This window comes from Urocampus carinirostris, chromosome 3, assembly GCF_059441175.1.
Source record: "Urocampus carinirostris isolate Australia breed hairy pipefish chromosome 3, RoL_Ucar_1.0, whole genome shotgun sequence".
In the NCBI taxonomy this organism is placed as follows: domain Eukaryota; kingdom Metazoa; phylum Chordata; class Actinopteri; order Syngnathiformes; family Syngnathidae; genus Urocampus; species Urocampus carinirostris.
The window spans coordinates 57,212,430-57,231,703 of record NC_142351.1 but is presented as its reverse complement, the minus strand read 5'-3'; the positions used below and the strand labels follow the sequence as shown (position 1 = coordinate 57,231,703).

General features: G+C 38.0%; 1 protein-coding gene across 3 annotated transcripts in view; it reads left to right on the top strand.

Annotated features, from left to right (window-relative positions):
• Nucleotides 1-19,274, top strand: part of gpd2 (glycerol-3-phosphate dehydrogenase 2 (mitochondrial)) — a 33,004-nt gene that overhangs the window by 356 nt on the left and 13,374 nt on the right. For 2 of the 3 annotated variants that reach the window (XM_088332624.1, XM_088332621.1), the window contains exons 2-8: nucleotides 6,279-6,385; nucleotides 14,734-14,902; nucleotides 14,971-15,095; nucleotides 15,178-15,275; nucleotides 17,155-17,318; nucleotides 18,708-18,872; nucleotides 18,952-19,096. In XM_088332624.1, coding sequence (XP_088188750.1) covers nucleotides 6,284-6,385; nucleotides 14,734-14,902; nucleotides 14,971-15,095; nucleotides 15,178-15,275; nucleotides 17,155-17,318; nucleotides 18,708-18,872; nucleotides 18,952-19,096 — 968 coding nt within the window. In that variant the 5' untranslated portion in view covers nucleotides 6,279-6,283. Of the gene's footprint in view, nucleotides 1-5,810; nucleotides 5,930-6,278; nucleotides 6,386-14,733; nucleotides 14,903-14,970; nucleotides 15,096-15,177; nucleotides 15,276-17,154; nucleotides 17,319-18,707; nucleotides 18,873-18,951; nucleotides 19,097-19,274 lie in introns of all 3 variants that reach the window. The other variant, XM_088332625.1, reaches the window with a different exon arrangement.

Here is a 19,274-nt window from a genome sequence, read left to right as displayed (position 1 = left end):
CGTTCATTGATCCTTCATTATGACATTTCCAAGCAAAAAGTATCGGATAGCAATTCTTTTTTCTTTTGCTAATGAAAAATGACAGCACGACCCACCAGTTTAGAAACACTGATCTAAATTATTCCATAAATTATTACGTTTTCAGGCAGCACAATTTCTTTTTAATGTATGAGCATATTAAATCTTAACATTGCAGTTGCCCCTTAGATTATAAGTGTTAGCTCTGTAGAAAAATAACTTGAATTTTTCATTGGGAGTTGATGCTTACTTGCTTTTTATATAGTAATAATATAGATTTAAGTCTAACTTTATCTTCGATTATTAACCTGTTTGATTTTGAAAACAGTTTGTATGTTCTTTGTTCTGAGCGTTATTTGCAATCCTAACAGCTTTATTTCTAGTCAAATAAGCATTTCTGTATTGTCCCTACTTGCATTTCTATATGTAATGTGCACAAATCAAGCTTAAAAATTGTATTCTACCCCTCAAATTATATTTTTTCTGGTGGAGCGTGTATTCTTTTTTTAAACATGATCTTATTAAAAAAACCAAAGCCAACGAGGACCTTTTAGAGTACACAGTAAAATGAAAAGTGTTCATTTCACACCGTTTAAGAGGACCAAATATTCACTTAGGTAGAGTTAAAATTTACTCTTTAAGTGTTAAATCCCCATTTATCCCAAAATGGCGTTGATTATGGCCCCAAAATTAGCCATTAAATATGCTGGGGCATTTTGTTGTCCATCCTTAATATTGATGTTGCTAAAAACTAACAAATCCAACGTGAATCTTAGCAAGGGCAGTCAATTAGCACAGCAAAAGGTTAAAGAGGAAAGTTAAATAAATGCTATGGCACTTTTGGCACGACTTCTACAAGACTGAACAAGTCAGGAAACTATGGCATGCATTAAGTAACAGCAGTGAGATCATCAAGTTGTCTCTTAAATGTATTTCATGTTTAAGAGCTGGAAAATCTGCACGGTAGCCCAAAAATCCTATATGTTAAAAGAAAATCATATTTATTTATGAATATGATTAAAAAATACCATGAAATACGACAGCGACTTTGAGGAGAAGTGTAGAAGAGCCGGCTCATCCAGCTTTTGAGCAAGCTCCTCGGGCTTTTAAAAAAAATTATAATTACTTAGTATGACTGCGCAGATCGATGCAACTTTTTCAATGAGAAGCCTTGAAGAAGTGTAAAAGTAGAACATGTTGGCTCCACATCAGTGGTCAGCAACCTTTTCGGTGTGGAGAGCCAATTTCAAATTTCCTTGTAAATCAGTGTGCCACACCAAGATTAATGACTCGCACGATCATTTTTTTATATCCAACAGAGCTGTCATTTTACACCAGTCCAAATATACAACATGGATATACATTGAAATCATATAACTGACCAATTTTATCTTCCACTGTTCTTGTTCATCAACAAACTAAAAAATGAATGTGAGCAACATGTGGAAAGGCCTGTCGACATCCATGAATTCAACCATTCAACAATGAACTACAATAAAAAAGAAGTGATATGGACAGCTACCATACCATTCATCAATAAAATCTTATTTCAGAAACTATCAAAACTTGAAATACACACACACACACACAAACACTTTAAGACTTTTTATTCAGGAGTTAGCAGGTGCGGTGGGGAATTTGGCAAGCATTTTACCTGCCAAAATCTCACCCCCCTTGCTAATATGGACCCTGTTTGAGATATAAACTTGTGACTTCTAGGGTAACCTTCTGTGACATAAATATGTCAGCACAGGGATTTTGAAGAGCTTCAGAACGTTTCTCATAATATTACTATTATTGATGATAATAATAGTAGTAATGAAACAAACGAGATTTGTCGAACACCTATTCAGTAACACATCACAAAGTGGAAGTATTCCTCTGTAGTTGGATCCCGAAGCCAAAAAAACATTATAGGTTTAAAGTGTATCTTACTTTGCAATCAGTATAGGCAGGGAAGTCCGATTTTAAATGAAAAAAAAACAAAACGATTTGTTTACACCGCGGGATCCAATGCAACCAGGGTTTCATTCACAATAAAATACATTACATATGGCTATTATAGTTCATCAAATAAAAGCTATTCGTGTACAATTAGTTGTGATCGTAAATATCATAGCGTACATTGATTCGTCTCTGGTGTTGGTGTCAGTCACCAGAAACGTAGACAAAACGTTTCTTAGTTTTATTGAGAAGGAGGCAAATGCTGGCACCCACGATCCTGTGATCGTTGGTCGCGGGGAGCAGGTCGCTCAGGACGCGGAAGTGGCACTTCTGTGGCGAGCGATAGCGGTGTCGAAGATGGGAAAACAGGTCGGGTTGTCGGGGCGGAGAAGCAAACGTGGTCAAACACAAACTGGTCGAAGCCGGGAAACGTACGAGAGCCAAAAAACAGGAGGGAGTCAGGGTCGGAAAGCTTGCCTTAGCGGGAGCTGAAGGTTCACAACGATCGGACGCCGGTAACAGGGAGCCAATCAGCGACCAGGGCTGTTAGCACCTGCGGCTGCCCCGAATCAGTAATCATGACAGTTGGTGACTTTTTCTTCCACGTTAAAAAAAGCATTTTGTAGAATACGATCGTGCTTTATTGTTTTAATAAACGCGTTATATAGACTACGATTGCTTAATTGTTTTAGTTAGCTCGCTTTATTGTCTTAATAAACTTATTATATAGAATGCGATCGCATTTGTCGGAGCGCAGCAGAATGCGCGTTCATGCGAGGGGGGAGGATTGTTTTAATGTATCCACCTTTTCAGACTCGTTCTTGAATTCCTGTTCATGTTTCGTCTCGTAATGACGTTTAACACCTGAAGTGCGAGGTACAACAATCTCGAGGCATAATGCACAAACAGCACGATCATTTTTTGCACAAAGCCCCATTAGTTTGTGCACGCTGGTTGGAAAGAACGAGATTTTTCCGCTCGAGGACCCGTCATGATTTGGCAGTCGTGATTTGTTCATTTTTTTGCGTGCCGGTGTTTCTGTGGGAGGGTTAAAACACATATCTCTCCTCCTCTGTGAGACACTGCGCAGACCCACGCTCACCGTAAAGCCGCTAAACAATGAAAGCGCGCAATGAAAATGTCTAAATTTCAGGTAAAAATGCGCATTTTTAAAGAAAACATTACTTTGCTATGTGCTCGCGTGCCACTGGTTAACCCCTCGCGTGCCACTGCTGGCACATATGCCATAGGTTGCCGACCCCTTCTCTACTTATTCTTATATTAAGTATACCGTATATTTTTTACACTGCACATGTTGTGTATACAGTTAAAAATTCTTATCCTATTGATACTTTTTTATCTTTCCATTTTTAAAAACTTTTTAATCAGCCAAATAATTCAAATAATAATTTAAAAAAGCACACTCGTCACATAATTGCTTATTTTACGTATCTTTTTTTTCTCATTTTACTAGAAAAATGTTTTTGTAATACTTTGGAGTAAAATAGTAAAATTATGTTAAATCGAGCAGTTTTCCTCGAGGAAGGTAAGATTGTATTTCTTTTTTTATTGTTTATTACAAAAGACGCACAAATTCTCTCTCTCTCTCTTTCTCTCTCTGTCTGTCTTCTTTCTTGGACTGTCTGTCTCTCTGTGTCTCTCTTTCTCATACATCTCTCTCTCTCTCTCTCTCTCTCTCTCTCTCTCTCTCTCTCTCTCTCTCTCTCTATATATATATATATATATATATAGAGAGAGAGAGAGAGAGAGAGAGAGAGAGAGAGGGAAGAGGGAGAGATATTAATATATGTCTTTATTATTATTAGTATATTTACAGCACCATCGTAGGGCCTCCGGTAAACTTGCTACTTATTGCACGACATCTATTTTATTTTTATTTGAAGTCATAACAAATATATTTTTGTTTCTTTTTGCATTAGTAAAACATTCTTTCGCCATTGTTTAAGCTTTTACAGCAAATTGAGTATCAGCTCCAAATATCGGTTTTCGGCCTCCTTTCAATACTAATAATCGGTATTGGTATCGGCCCTGAAAAACCGGTCAATCCCTGGTTACAACTGCAACCACGTCTCAAGACCTGAAAGTAAATAAATCCCAGTCGCAGTATTTAATCAATGCTCTTACGTTACTGGTGGAAGGAGACAAACTTCAACCAGACTATTTTTTAAGGTATCAGCTTATGTGTAGGGAGCAGGTTCAGAAGTTTACTTGGATGATATGGCCCTTTGATTTTTTTTTTTTTTCATTTCATGGCTATCTTTTGTCAAAAAGTTTCCCTTCCCTAACCTAAGGCAGAATAAAGTAATGTATATTACACTTTTCAACCTAAAGAACCACACCCAAAGGTATTTTCACTTTAAAGCCAAAGGAGAGAACACATTTGACGGTACTATAATTCCTTCTTTATTGTGTTTAATGGACAAACCCCTGCGATATGTGAAAATTCTCGAAGTAGCCCCCTCCCATTTTTAACGCGCACTCGCATCAATAGTCGACCGTGGATAATGGAATGCGGCCACACTTGTGCCATTCATTTTTGGTGGACAGAACAGAAAAAAATACCCGGCATGCATGACACAGATATGCTCTTCTGGCCCCTGCTCACAGCAATAGTCGACCGGGGATAATGGATCACGGCCACAAACGTGCCTTATGTTGGACCCTGCTACCTGTAACGGGGGATAATTGGTGGCGGAATATTTTTCACCAGCGATGCACAATGGCTGCAAAGTACAAAGGGCAAAGTTGAGAGTGATTACAGTTTCTAACATTTAAAAACAAAGAATTTCAAAAGGTCAAAAAACAATGCATAGCAGTATTTATTGAATTGATTGTCTTTTTCTTATTTTACCAAATAATGTCAAACTCTACTCCAGCATTAAACATATTAGAAGTCAAATGTTTTTATGATTCAATTCAGAAGTCAACCCAACGGATTTTTTCAAAATAATATATATCATGATCCCATTAATGTCAAAACACTGTACCATGTTTATTATTATAATTACTTAGCAAAATCCAGATTTTTATTCACTATTTAGTGTGACAATTTTGTGATAATGGAATGTTTACACTGTAAAAAACGGGGGATTCACTTACTGTATCTCACATTCTACATACAGTGTTCTCGTTTTCCCTGCGTCCTAGACGCATTATTTTTGCTGGGGACGCATAGTGTCAAATCAACGTGCGTCCCCGGGACGCAACTTTTTTTGACACGAAATTGTCATCATTTTTTATCAAAGATTTACCGCACTCCAAACTGTTCGTGAGGCAGATCCCCCATTGTTGTTTTGGTCTTGCGGTTCGAGTTTTCGTCTGCACGCCGATCTCCAGTTCCAGTTGTGTAGTGAGTGTAGTTTTTAGAGAACCGGCTTTTTCGGCTCAACTCATTAAAGAGAGCCGGCTCTCAAACGGCTCACTTGCTTTGATGCATTGTATTACGAATGATTATGTTGTATAAAGAAGTTAAGAAAAAAAGGAAGTATAATAGGAGAAAAAAGACAGGTTTGTGGTGATCCCTTTTAATCAGTATATTACCAACAATAATTTAATGCAGAAAATGAATTAATAATTTGAATAAGAAAATGTATGATTCTACTTGATTATATTTGCATGTATTTTTTCCTTCTACAGTGAACGTCCAAGCGACTTCATTTTTGAACTTTTTTTATGATAAACCTCATTCATGTCGAGCAACTCTGTGTCTCACAACAAAATGTTCACTAACAATATATATTATATAAGGAAGCACATGTACAATATAACATGTTAAACTACATAAATAAACATGTTTGAAAAAAAAATATTTTTTTGTATTTTGTAAGGGAAAATACGACAGTTTCTAAGGGCATGGAGCACGCTAAATTTTGGGGACCCATAGATCTCTGTTGGGACCCATAGATTTTTGAGCATGCGAGTCCCCGGGACCCATCACTTTTCAGAGGTAAAATGAACACTGTACATACAGTAAATAATGTGTTTGTACTAGTAGAGACCAATACAATATAATACTTTGAGAACATTTTTCTAAGTTGACTTCCACTTTAAAGCAAATGAGTTTAGAAAAATGGAGCAAAGCATAAGGTAATACTATACCATCACACATTTTTACTGAAAAAAGCTTGATTGTACGTGAATGAATTCATCTGTTATGTAATACAGAAAAAAAATACTCCATTCGTCATCCTTGCCACTTCTCAGGAGCCGCCTTTAATCTATATAAAATGGACACGCCTCCGTACATACATTCCCTTATCCCAGTGTTGCCTCAAAGCATCTTGCTCTCTCTGCAGGGATAATGGCATTCAGGAAAGCCCTCAAACGGACAGCTTTTTTCGGCGGTGGGGCGGTCGCCACCATTCTCGGTCTGTCACAGCTCTTAGAGTATAGAAAGAAGCAGGTATGTTTCAAACTGAGATGCTTGTTATATATGTTTCTTACAGCGTGTCCTATCAAGAATTGGGAATGTATGTTGAGCCTTTAGGGCAAATTATGTTCATGTGCTTGCCAGATGCTGAAATGGAAGCTGCATTCACTTAAACTCTGTCATTTGCAATTTTTCTTTCATTAATATGACTTGGACTTAGTTATTTGTTATTGTGATGCGTTCACTCCATATTCTCCCACTGAAATGAAACCTTACTACACAACTTGTTTGTCAGGCTATTCGAGGTGTGGCAGCAAAGGCAGCAAATTGCTTGCAGGCTTTGCTCATGCCTGGCTTATGTCATCAACATACCATAAAATCCCAATGCAGGTATTTTAATCACATCCTGTTTACCTACACAGTATATTTTTACTTTTGAGAATTGGGAACTGTCTGCTTCTCCACTGGTTCTGAAGGTTGTATGTTGTGTACCGTTTCGGCAAGGAAGCATAGATTGGTGCTGCTTAATCATCCTTGGATCAATCCATGAATCATTACAAGGACAGCTTAAACTAGTCCTAAAGATGTCTGCTAGAAAGCTGCTTGAACTTAGCATAAATGAGCGGAGAGATCTGATTTGCACATTCCCAAGTGTGCCAATCTTTGGTGCCAATTGAAGTACATTACTAGAATCCCTTGTTTATCTCTGTTAATTGAGGCCAGAAACCCTTGTGATATGTGGAAATCCACCGAGAAGCCCCTCTCTGATTGGCCAGCCCATTCCCCCTGCAATAGTTGACCAGGGATAATGACTCGCAGCAGCACATGTGCTGTTCATTTTAGGCAAAAAGAAAAGAAAAAAAGAGCCCCCACACATGACTCAAATTTGCTCCCTCTGCCCCAGCTATCAGTAAAACTTGACCGGGGATAATGTATCAGTACGTGACACAAACTGAAAAAAGTGCTCTGTTGGCCCCTGGTCTCAGCTGGGCATCAATGATAGTGGCTACAACTGTTCACTTTATGCGGGCCAGAATGGCACACCTCCCAACTAATGTGTCTCTTGTCGGTCCCAACTTGCAGCATTATGGGATTGAGGATAAAGGATTTCGGCTGCAAGAGTCCAATTCATTTTATTCAAAAATACTGGCAGAAAAAAAAGATTAAGGCTTGACAAAAATGCTCCCTATGTCCCTAATTAAAGCAATATGCGATCTGGGATAACGAATCATGGCCGCATAAATGCAGTTCACTTTTATGGTGGACGAAACGGCAAAGAGCAGCCAGGCCCAACAAAAATGCGCTATGTCGGCCTCCGCCAGCAGCAACAGTTGATTAGGCATATTGTATCACAGCCACTCAATGCAATTTATTTTAGGTGGTACACATTGGCATTATTCAGTGCGCCAAACCGAAAAAAATGCGGTCTGTAATCCTGCCTCCAGTACACAAGCAACAGGGCTTTAACATTTGTTGAATAGTGGTTGCAATCCAGCTGGCAAAAAATATATAATATAAAGATGAATACATAAAAAAAATAAAGTGTTCTCCTCGATTATTAAGTATTAAAATCTAAAATCAAAACTATACACACATATTGCACTTAGAACCGAGATATTTTCACTGTAATAAGTCAACTTGACTAATGAGATACCTTCCATTTGCACAATGCTATGGACATGAGGTCAAGTGCAGATAAAGTGAACAGTACGATGTAAAAACATTTAACAGTATAAAAATGAAATAAAAGTACTTCTACTGCAAAAAAAGTAATACTTCTGCAAATAAGATACTGTAACTGTTTAGACCCAAAGTACAACTTTTTTGAACCATAAATATAGTCAAGAACATCTCAATACAAACCACACAACCAGAATATTGCACTTAACCAGGATATTGCACTTAAAAATCGGGGTATTGCACTAAAAAACAGGGACATTTCACTTTAAATCTGTGTTTCCTGACTGCAGTTTTGTGTTCTTTCGGGAAGAAGCGATCCCTCAGTCTAATTGTTCAGGCCATGTGGGATCTCAAGGCCGCGGAGTACGAAGTGTGAAGTAGTGAATTACAGTACAGTCTATTTGTTATTTGTGTTGCTTTTGATTCAAAGGGAAAGTTGCTGCAGGTATAGTGTATAGCATGTGTCGGATTCCGGCCCTCGGCGGCCAGAGGCCTGCCTGTGTTGGATATTTCCCCCATTAAAGATGAGTAAGTCACAAGCTTTCTACTTAGGTTTCTACAGAGCTTGCTAATGAATCCAATGTACTGTATGTGACAAAGAAACTTCTAAAACATAAAAAAGTGTATAGGAAGACTACAGTCATCCTTTTACATGTTGCTCTTTATGAACTATTACACTAATGACCGTATAAACAACTTATTTTTAACACATTTTACTCAATGTCATAGTATTCCCCTATAAAATGTTAGTTTAATAAAAAAATAAAATCCAAATGTACGTAAACATTCCAAGTAGTATCAATAAATTTCTTATTTTTCAAATGCTTCCAAAAAGTGAGACAAGCGGTCTAGAACCACATAGTATCTTTAAGTGCAGGGTTGGAATTGTCCTCAATGTAATTTTTAACAACAACAACAAATTACATGTGGCACTCCTGGATAAAGATGTAATAAAAGGCATAAAAGACAAAAATAAGTTATAAAGAATGCTAGGATAAATATGCAAATATTTACAAAGTAGTTTCTAGGTTGTAAGTGCATCAGAACATTAGTGCAATGAAAATATTGAAATTACATTAGAAACTACATATGTACAAAAATAAAAACAAAAGTATAAATCCTCATTTTTTTTCATACAGTGGCATGATGTGTACATATATATATATATATATATATATATATATATATATTCACAGTCTTGTATGCTTGTTTAGCGTTGTGACGGCCCAAGGGTTGAAACTGTCGCTGAGACGGTTAGTCCTTGTTTTAAGTGAAAGCAGGTCAAAGAGGTGGTTGGGGGCAGAGGAGTCTTTTATAATGTTGTTGCCTCTGCAAGCCAGTAATGTTCTCCAAACTGGTCAGTGTAGAGCCAATGATTTTGATGAGTTTCTGTAAGGTTTTTCTGTCTGCAGTATTCTCCCAGCAGAAAACACTGTGATGCTAACCTAAGCCAAAAAGGTGAATGTGTGTATTTCGTTACATACAGTAAAAATGTGTTTTCTTGAATATTCTGCTCTGTGATAAAACATACTTGGAAGATTTTAAATTCTTAAAACTGTGTGCGAACCATGCACCGGTGGCCTTAAAACAGTACCACTATAAGCTTAAGTCAAAGTTTATGATTGATGAAATATTATCAATTTCTGTTATGACAGAGTTGGTTTTCACAATGTTATATAGTGTACTTCTTTTTGATCACAAGTTAATAAAAAATGGGCACTTTACATAATACGTTGTGTCATATCTTCAACACTTTTCACTTTTCTCATTCTGTTCATCTGAAAAAAATACACTGTGCTTCTTTTATCTCATTTGCCGTTTTCACTTTTTGTCCATTCTATACATTGGAGCGCTATAACCCCCTTTTGCGTATGTATTTCTAAAATGCTGTCAAAGCATCTTCCTGTTGTATAAACAAACATGGCCTCTGTTGTCGAGATAGGGGCATCTCATGGCAAAGAAAGTAGAAAAATACGGATTTTTTCATGTCCATCTTTGAGACTTAAGCCGTTTTCATCTGATTCATTCGAGAGGGACTAGCAGCTGTGCCTCCCCAGATCTTTGACCCTACATGGACCTACATTTTAACACTCTCAAAGTTACATACCAGCCTTTATTTAACTGTCCCTGCTAATATGAACTTTGTTTGTGTCCTGTTGCAATAATGTCTTCTCTTGCCTGTTGCCGCCCGCCCAACCAAACAAGAATGGATTGGTAAGCAAGAAGCCGATTGCTGAAAAATATAATCATTTCCACAATAGTGTGTAATCATGCATGCCTCTAATCCCAGTAATACTAAAATCCAACATTTAGCTCTGTGGCGGTATTTTTCTATGTATCATCACAGATAGACAATGATTTCAATGGCAAATTGCAAACACCGGCTCGCATTTGCAAGTCAAATGCTGCATGTGCTCTCAAGCAGCTTGATGCAATCATTAAGCTGAAGCAAAGAAAAAAAATACCCCCCAAAATATTTCATTAGTGGTGAAATGGCACGTCCTGGTGTCAAAGGGGGATTGTTCTTGTGATTATGACTTCAAATCATTCCTTAATCAAATGCGAGACATGATTCGTGTTGTGAGTTTTTCCAAGGGGAGGAGCATGTTGGAGCAGATCGGACCACCCGTCAAACCCGCCAACTCTACAGTGCACGCCTTTTTTAAAAGCAAATTATTTCAGGAATTGCACCGGTTCACCTAAAAATTATAGAAGTGATATATTGCACCCCAAAACTGTACACAAGGTTAACACTTGTCTGCTTCATTATGAATATGCAAAATACAGATTTTTTTTTCTCGACACTACATTCTGTAAAATGGGTGAGCAGTGAGCACACACATGCGGCTTATAAATACGACCTGCCAAACGAAAAAACATATAATGGTAAATAAAGTACTACTAATATAAAGATGTGTCTGTTTTGATGCCACTCTTGTTCACAGTGTCTTTTCATTTTTCTTCATGTATTTCTGAGGTATAGGGTTAAAGACTATGTAGCTGCAGAAAATCACATCAATCATTTTTTTCTTCTATTTGCGGCCCATCTGCATTTTTTTTCTCAAGGCGGCCCATGATGTTTTTCCCACCCCTGTTCTTCACTGCAAAAAAAAATCTCCCATTGTCAGATATTTTTCACCAATTAATTTACAATTTTCCTTTTTTGCAATGTTTTTAAAGACAAATAATATTAAGTGCTGTGAAAAAGTCTTTGCCCCTTATCTGATTTCTGTGGTTTTTTTGTTTGTTTGTTTTTTGCATATTTATCACTCACAAAAGGTTTCAGGACATCACACCATTTTTAATATCACACAGAAACAACCCAAAGAAACACAAAAGGCTGTTTTGAATTGTTGATTCTATTCATTAGGTTGCGAAAGAAAAAAATAAATTAAAACCTATCTGGCCCTATGTGATAAAGTAATTGCCCCCTGACCTACTAGGGAGTTGGGTCACCTTTGGCAGCAATAACAGAAATCAAACGTTTACAATAATTGGTAATGAGTCTTCCACAACGTTGTGGAGGAATTTTCTCCCACCATTCTTTGCAATTTTTTTTTACCTGTGTTGTATCAGAGGGTTTTCTAGCATGAACTGTCCGTTTAAGATCTTACCACAGCATCTCAATGTGATTTGCCTTGGCCACGCCAGAACCTTCTTTTTTTTGGGAGCCATTTAGGGGAGGCCTTTCTGGGGTGTTTTGGATTGTTGTCCTCCTGCATGATCCAAGAGTGCTTGTTTTTGACGACACATACTGATGGCCGAACATCCTCTGGAAAACACCAGAATTCATTAGTCCATCAACTACAGCAAGTTGTCCTGGTCCTGAGGCAGCAAAGGGGTCCCAGACTATCACACTGCGACAACCATGCTTTACTGTTGGCATCATGTCCTTTTTTGTCAAATGCGGTGCCAATTTTACGCCAGATGTAACACCTCTCGAAAAGTTCAACTTTTGACTCATAAGTCTACAGAATGTTTCTCCAAATGTCTTGAGGAACATCAAGATGCTACTTGACAAATGTTAGACGACTCTTTGTGTTCTTTTGTGACGGCAGTGGTTTTCGCCTGGGAACCCTCCCATTGATGCAATTTTTGGCCATTGTCTTTCTTACAGTAAAGCAACTGACCTCTTAACTCAGGGAGTGAGGCTTTCAGTTTATTTGATGCTTTTCAAGGTTCTTTTATAACTTCCTGGATGAGCAGTTGTCGCACTTTTGGAGATATCTTCGTTGGTCGACCACTCCTGGTAAGGTTTCCACAGTTTTCAGTTTTCTCGTATTTATTGATAATGGTTCTGACAGTGATTCACTGGAACCCTACAGCCTTGGAAAGGGCTTTATGACCTTTTTGCACAGTGGATTTTTCATTTCTTTTTTGTATTTCGTTGGATCGTGGCTTCTCAATTGTGTTCTTGAGATTTTGTAGCCTACCTCGTTTTGTCTAAGAGATTCAATTTAAGTCAACACAGGTGGTGGCATTCAATTTTAGTCATGGCCTTGGAACTCGACTTAGCTTTCCCAAAACTGTGGTTAGGCACACTTACTTTGTGATTTAACAAGGTGGGGCAATAACTTTTCACAAAGGGCCAGATATGTTTAGATTTTTTTGTGCCTCCATGAACGGAAACAACGTTTCAAAAGTGCATTTTGCATATCCTTGGGTTGTCGCTGTGTGATATTAAAATTGGTTTAATGATCTAAAACGGTTGTGACTGATAACTATGCAAAAAAACACAGAATTCAGGAAGGGGACAAATACTTTTTTACGGCACTGTAAGCACAACTGACAGGTATATGGTACATCATTTTCATATTTTTCAATCATTACTTTTTTTGACCACACTTCATTTTTATCTCCAAAAGCCTCTCATAACACCATCTAAGTGGTTAAAATGATTTTATGTTTCCATGTATCTAGGTCTAACAGGGTAAAGTATTTTCCTTAATTTTACCAAGACAAAAATAAATAATATAGTGCAATTAAAGAAAACATATTAAAATGAACAGTTTTATGCCAGTGGGGAAAGAATATATTATTTTACAGTGTTCTCAATAGCAAAAACACACAAAATCATTTTATTTTTTGTATGTTTTTTTTTTTACATTCACAACATCGTACTACTCTTGTAAACACATTGCTTGTAGCATGGCTTGGAGTGATGCATTTTTTTTGTGCCATTATCTGATTCATCTGTCCAATAATTATCGTGCATCTTAAGCTTTTTTTTAACAGTTACTTGGAAACTAAGAAAAGAATCATTTGCACATCAAGGTTACTTTCTCACATCCCACTGGTGCAGGGGTCGGGAACCTTTCTGACTCAAAGAGCCACTAATTAAAAATATTTAGATTTTTTTGTATTCAGTGAGAGTCACACCATATATTTAAAGACAAGCAGATTTCCTTTGTAAAAATGTCACAAAATACTCTATTTACCTTTTGATATGTGACATGGTCGCAGTTCTAACTTTTGGAATCAAGCGGTCTTATTTGTCCTACATTTTTTATCATACACGTAAATCTTTAACATCTTTGACATCTTTGACACTTGGCTCACGAGCCTTACTTTCCCGACCCCTGTACAATGGGAAAACATTTTAAGGTCCTAACTTGTAAAAAAGGTAAAGGTCAAAGATTTGCTTTTTTCTTCAGATACCTTGAAAGTAGTACAAGAAGATAAATGCAACTTAGTGTTTATGGTGTCTAACATAGTAACCTCGAGCAAAACGCTGCTATAATATACAGGGTGTTCCAAAAGTCTTGGGCTCATTTTGACATTGGCATTATATATATATATATATATATATATATATATATATATATATATATATATATATATATATATATATATATATATATATATATATATATATATAGTATTATATAGTATATATAATATCTCAGAAACTATGGAGAATATAAAAACACATCTGGTAAATTCAGAAAGCTTGTAATCTCCATTTTTACATAGGTTTTTCAAAAGTGTCCAATGTCAGCACTATTGGTCGCATGACACACATCAAGCCGATAGTGAAATTCCTGTGAAACGCGTCCCGGGTTGTCAACGGTTGCAACAGCTTCTGTTATCTATACTTCAACTCATCTATGTCTCTTAGAGAAGGAGGAGTATGTAAAAGGAAGTTTGTTTAGGGACCATTCTTCTTTGATAGAGTGACTTTCCAACATGTTGGGGTGCTACCAAACTGAAGTCCAAGGGTTAGACTGTTTCTGAAAACAACACTGCCAGACTGATGGTTTGGGCGTTTTAGGCAGAATGATCATGATCTCATGTCCTAGACACCCTGATCTCCAGTGGTTTCTTTTTATGGGTATTTCTAAAAGTATTGGTCCATGTGCCACCCATTCCAAGAGAGGTGGAGGAGCTGAAGACACAATGAACAGCCAAAGTCGACAAAATGCTGAGACCTGTTTGAATTTGACTATTGGCTTGATGTCTGTCATGTGACAAATAATGCTCACATTAAACATCTTTGAACATTCTCCGTAAAACATTGAGTTTACAAGCCTTCTGAATTTACCAGATGTGCTTTTATATCCTTCATAGTTTCAGAGATATTCAATGTCAAAATGTGCCCAAGATTTTTGAACACCCTGTATAATAACCAGCCCTCAGATGTTTAAAAACCCTTCAAAAAAAGAGTGTGGGTTTAATTGCATGTGTGTGTACATTACATCCAGGCCCGGTTAGCACACGTGGCGGCAGAAGCAGAGCTGAAGGCTCCCTTCGCTCACGAGCTTCCCACCAGACAGGCACAGCTTGCAACGCTGAAAAGTAAAGAGTTTGACGTTCTGGTAATCGGAGGTGGAGCCACAGGCGTCGGATGTGCCTTAGATGCTGTCACGCGCAGTAAGACAAATCATACACTGAATTAGTGTGATTTTTTCCCCCCTCAATATTATTTACTTTCCTTTAAGACCTTAACACTGCTCTTGTTGAGAGAAATGACTTCTCTTCCGGGACGAGCAGCCGGAGCACCAAACTTATTCACGGTGGAGTACGCTACCTCCAAAAGGCCATAATGAAACTGGATTATGAGCAGGTTTTGCATCCGTTTAGTCATTTTTCCCTGCTTACTCTGGAAAGTTGTTTTGAAGTGATGGATTTTTTTTTGCCTGCAACAGTACATGATGGTTAAAGAAGCCCTCTATGAGCGAGCCAACCTCTTGGAGATTGCACCTCACTTGTCTGCCCCTCTTCCCATCATGCTTCCTGTTTACAAGTAGGTTATCATCTTTCACTTGATCATGTGTTTATTTACTAACTCCATTTGGTCCCTGTTAATGCCATCTACTAAAACAAGTCAAAAATTGAACTTTTTAAAAATGATACTTTTATATTGTCTTTGCCATTTAAAAAAAAGCATATTTCTTTTTTTGCCCTGACATAAGTTGCACTAAACATTACATAAAAGTGACAAAAACTGAGATACAGATTTTTTCACATAACTGCAATGATGGGTTATTCAGGAGTATTTGATGTATTTGTCTTTATAATGTTTTGAGGTAAAAATAGAATAGAATACAACAGAATAAAATAGAAGCGAATTACTTTATTTTTATTGCACAGAGTGTCATTAAAATTCAAAGCTGCCTTGTACCATCTACCTACCTACCTACCTACCTACCTACCTACCTACCTACCTACCTACCTACCTACCTACCTACCTACCTACCTACCTCATATTCCTCAAGAGGGGTGACCGACAGCAAGACAAACACATACAATAACAAACAAAATAAAAAGGGAAAAAAATAACAAAAATACACACAAACATTTTCTGACCATGGCCATCCCAAATGCCCAAACACCCAAACAAGTTAGGCACCTCGGCACCTAAGTTGGTCATGCTTTAGTCTCTCCAGATGAAACGGGACACAAGAAAGCGGCCATGTCACTCGGGTCAGGGTGACACAACACACTCTTTTGCTCAACAGCAGGGCCCGATAGCTTTCACTGGTTTACCCCTGCCGCATCATACAGGTGCCCTGCCCATTCCTTAGAACGCGTCCACACATCCCACTATCCTTTTACAACCCCTCTCCACTCATTCCTATCACCAACAGTAGCTCTAGCTTCCACTAGATTTAGACCTCTTTCCTGCAGTGCACTCATAACACTATCCATCCACGTCAATCGCGGCCTTCCTCTTGGTCTCCTTCCATTGACTTCTGCTCTGTAGATCCTCTTCAACATTCGCGCCTCATCCATCCTCTCGATGTGTCCAAACCAACCGAGTACTCTCTAATCCACACGCTTGCTCAGTTCTACTACTACTCCAGTTCTGTTTCCCAGAATTTCATTTCTCAATCTAGCCAATCTTGTCACTCCTAACATACTCCTCAAACAATTCATCTTAAAAACATTTAATTTCCTTTTCAAATCTGCTATCAGGCTCCAAGTCTCTGCACCATAGAACACAGTCGGCACAATCACACTCTCATACAGTCCCCTCTTAACATCCATACTCATACTCTTGTTGCTCATCACTCTCCTCAGAGCACCCAAAACCTTGCTTCCTTGATTAACTCTGTGCAATATCTCGCACTCCATTCCGACTGCAGCCACATTACAACCACTTGGCACTTGGCCTTAAGCTTTTAACTTCTAAAATCAACAGATTCCTGAGAAATTAGTTGTCTTTCGGTAACTAATCTAGGCTGTAATTTCAAAATTTGAACACATGGTCGCTGCAAAAAAGTTAGAAAATTGAAAAACCAAAAATATTTAATCCAATAAGTTTTTCTCAATAACTTTTTTGTTGCACTAACATTCTTGGTTGTAGGGAAGCTTATTTTTTTAACATTGCAATTGTTTAGTGTTGCCAAGAGCTACAGTAAGTCTAGAATGGTGTGCAATTTTCAGGAAACAAATAACACTCAGAATTAAATGTTCTTGTATCACTATTTACAAGAAGTAAAGAAGTTGGACAAGTATTAGTACTTTTTCTAGTATTTTTTTTTAATATAGTGCCAAATATGAATTATCCTCTCATGGAATTTCTCAAATCTTATAAGGTTGAACCTCCAAAAAACAACCATTTGCTTGTTTTAACATGCCATTGGTGTAGTTTTAGCACTAGTATTCTTCTTTTGTTGTAGATGGTGGCAACTTCCGTACTATTGGGCGGGCATCAAGATGTACGACCTGGTGGCCGGAATCCAGTGTTTAAAGGCCAGTTACGTCCTTACTAAGACTAAAGCTCTGGAGCTTTTCCCCATGCTGAAAAAGGACAAACTTGTCGGAGCCATCGTCTATTACGATGGTAAGCATCTAGCCTTTTTTGTGGATTCTTTAATTTCTTTTCTGTAAACACAGCTAAAGTATTTGAACCTGAGATGAACATTCCCTGCAAAGCAAATTTAAAGGCAGCCGGATTATTGTTGGCAACTGGCGGATGGTTATTTGACGTGTTTTCAGACATTACCACGGTGTTTTGTGTTATGGAAAGAAGCGGCTTGCTGTGCCCTGCACACGAGAGGAATTTGGTGATTGATCGCAAAACAATCAAACATGAGTGATACTTAACGGCCTAGACATTGCACCATTCTCCTTCCAAAAGTGACTCCGCACACCTAACAGAAAAAATAAGATGTCAATTGGCCAATGGCATCACGCGCGGTTGAGGCCTCGTGTGAGCAAGACTTGAAAAATAATGGAGCCCTGATCTTTTGCAAGGGCTGCATCTTTTTCCCCATCAATTTATAACATCTGCTACAATCACGTTTGTGACATTTTCACGTCTGACCTTCTCTCTGTTGGTGTAATGTTGCACACAAGCACCGCAATTGGTTGAACTGTCTCAGCACTGTCTTCGGCATTTTGGCTATCTCATTTACCGTACAACAAAACGGTGTCCATATTTTATTTGCTTAAACAATACATTTTTCATCCAACATGTGTATCCAATCCATATTTTTGTCAAGTCAAGTCATATTGATTTGTATATCCCTTTATTCACAAAGTCTCAAAAGGCTGCACAGACAACCATTAAAACATCCCCTGATCTGAAACCTACAAGAGGGCAAGGAAAAACTCAATGGATAATGCACGGGTATCAACAGACAATACTAATGCGCAGCTTCCTGTCGGAAAATCCTAACCCAAAATCTATTCTTGTAATATTCTTAACGTGTAACTGAAACGAAAGATTAAAATCAAATGTGAAACAAAAGTTTCTGACCGAGTCACTCTGGGTGATATTACATTTTCCAAGGTTTTAAGCAATGTTCAAGAAGAAGTCATTTTTACCACTTTAGTTTTTTTCAGGGTTAAGACACAAAACACTAAGAGACATCCTTTTTTTTATCTCAATGACTTAGGCTTTCAGATTTCCAGACATAACAGCGGTTTCCTTTATTGGTAGATACAGTTGAGTGTTTATCGTGTAGCAATGGAAACTATTATTATACTTGTAAATAATATCCAAGCAGAAGCATATAAACACTGAAAAAGAGAGGGCCAAGTACTCAGCTCTGCGGAAAGCCACAGGTAATTCCAAAAGTTCAGAGATCATGTCACTGTATCTAATCATGCATCCTATCTGACAGGTAGGACCTAAACCATGGGAAGACAGTACCATTGAGACCAAACCAATCTAGTGTGTGTTCGTCTCTGTTTTGCATGCCACAAACTTTCCCCCCTTACCCTACAGGGCAGCACAATGATGCCCGTATGAACTTGGCCATTGGGTTGTCAGCTGCCCGTTACGGTGCTGCCATGGCCAACTACACTGAGGTGGTTCACCTGCTGAAGAAAAAAAATGAGCAGACCGGTACTGAGCAGGTGTGTGGGGCACACTGCCGGGACGTGCTCACAGGTAGAAGATTACCACCTTTAAGGACAACTATTCTCCTGTTTACATTTAAATGACATCAGTTGCTGATCACCTGTTTAAGGCGAGGAATTCGACGTCAAAGCCAAATGTGTCATCAACGCCACTGGGCCTTTCACAGACTCTGTGAGGAAAATGGATAGCCAGGAAACCTCAAACATCTGCCAGCCCAGTGCTGGTGTGCATATCGTCATTCCCGGCTACTACAGGTACGCGACCTGATCTGTGCTTAACCACACAATTGTTCTTCAATTCATCCTACTACTGAGTTTATTATACCAAAAAATGTATATAAATTAGGAGTGAGTTTCAATGGTTGTTCACAGGCCCCTTAACTTTATTAAAAAAAAATCGTTAAAAAAAGTAAGTACATGATAAAAAACCATT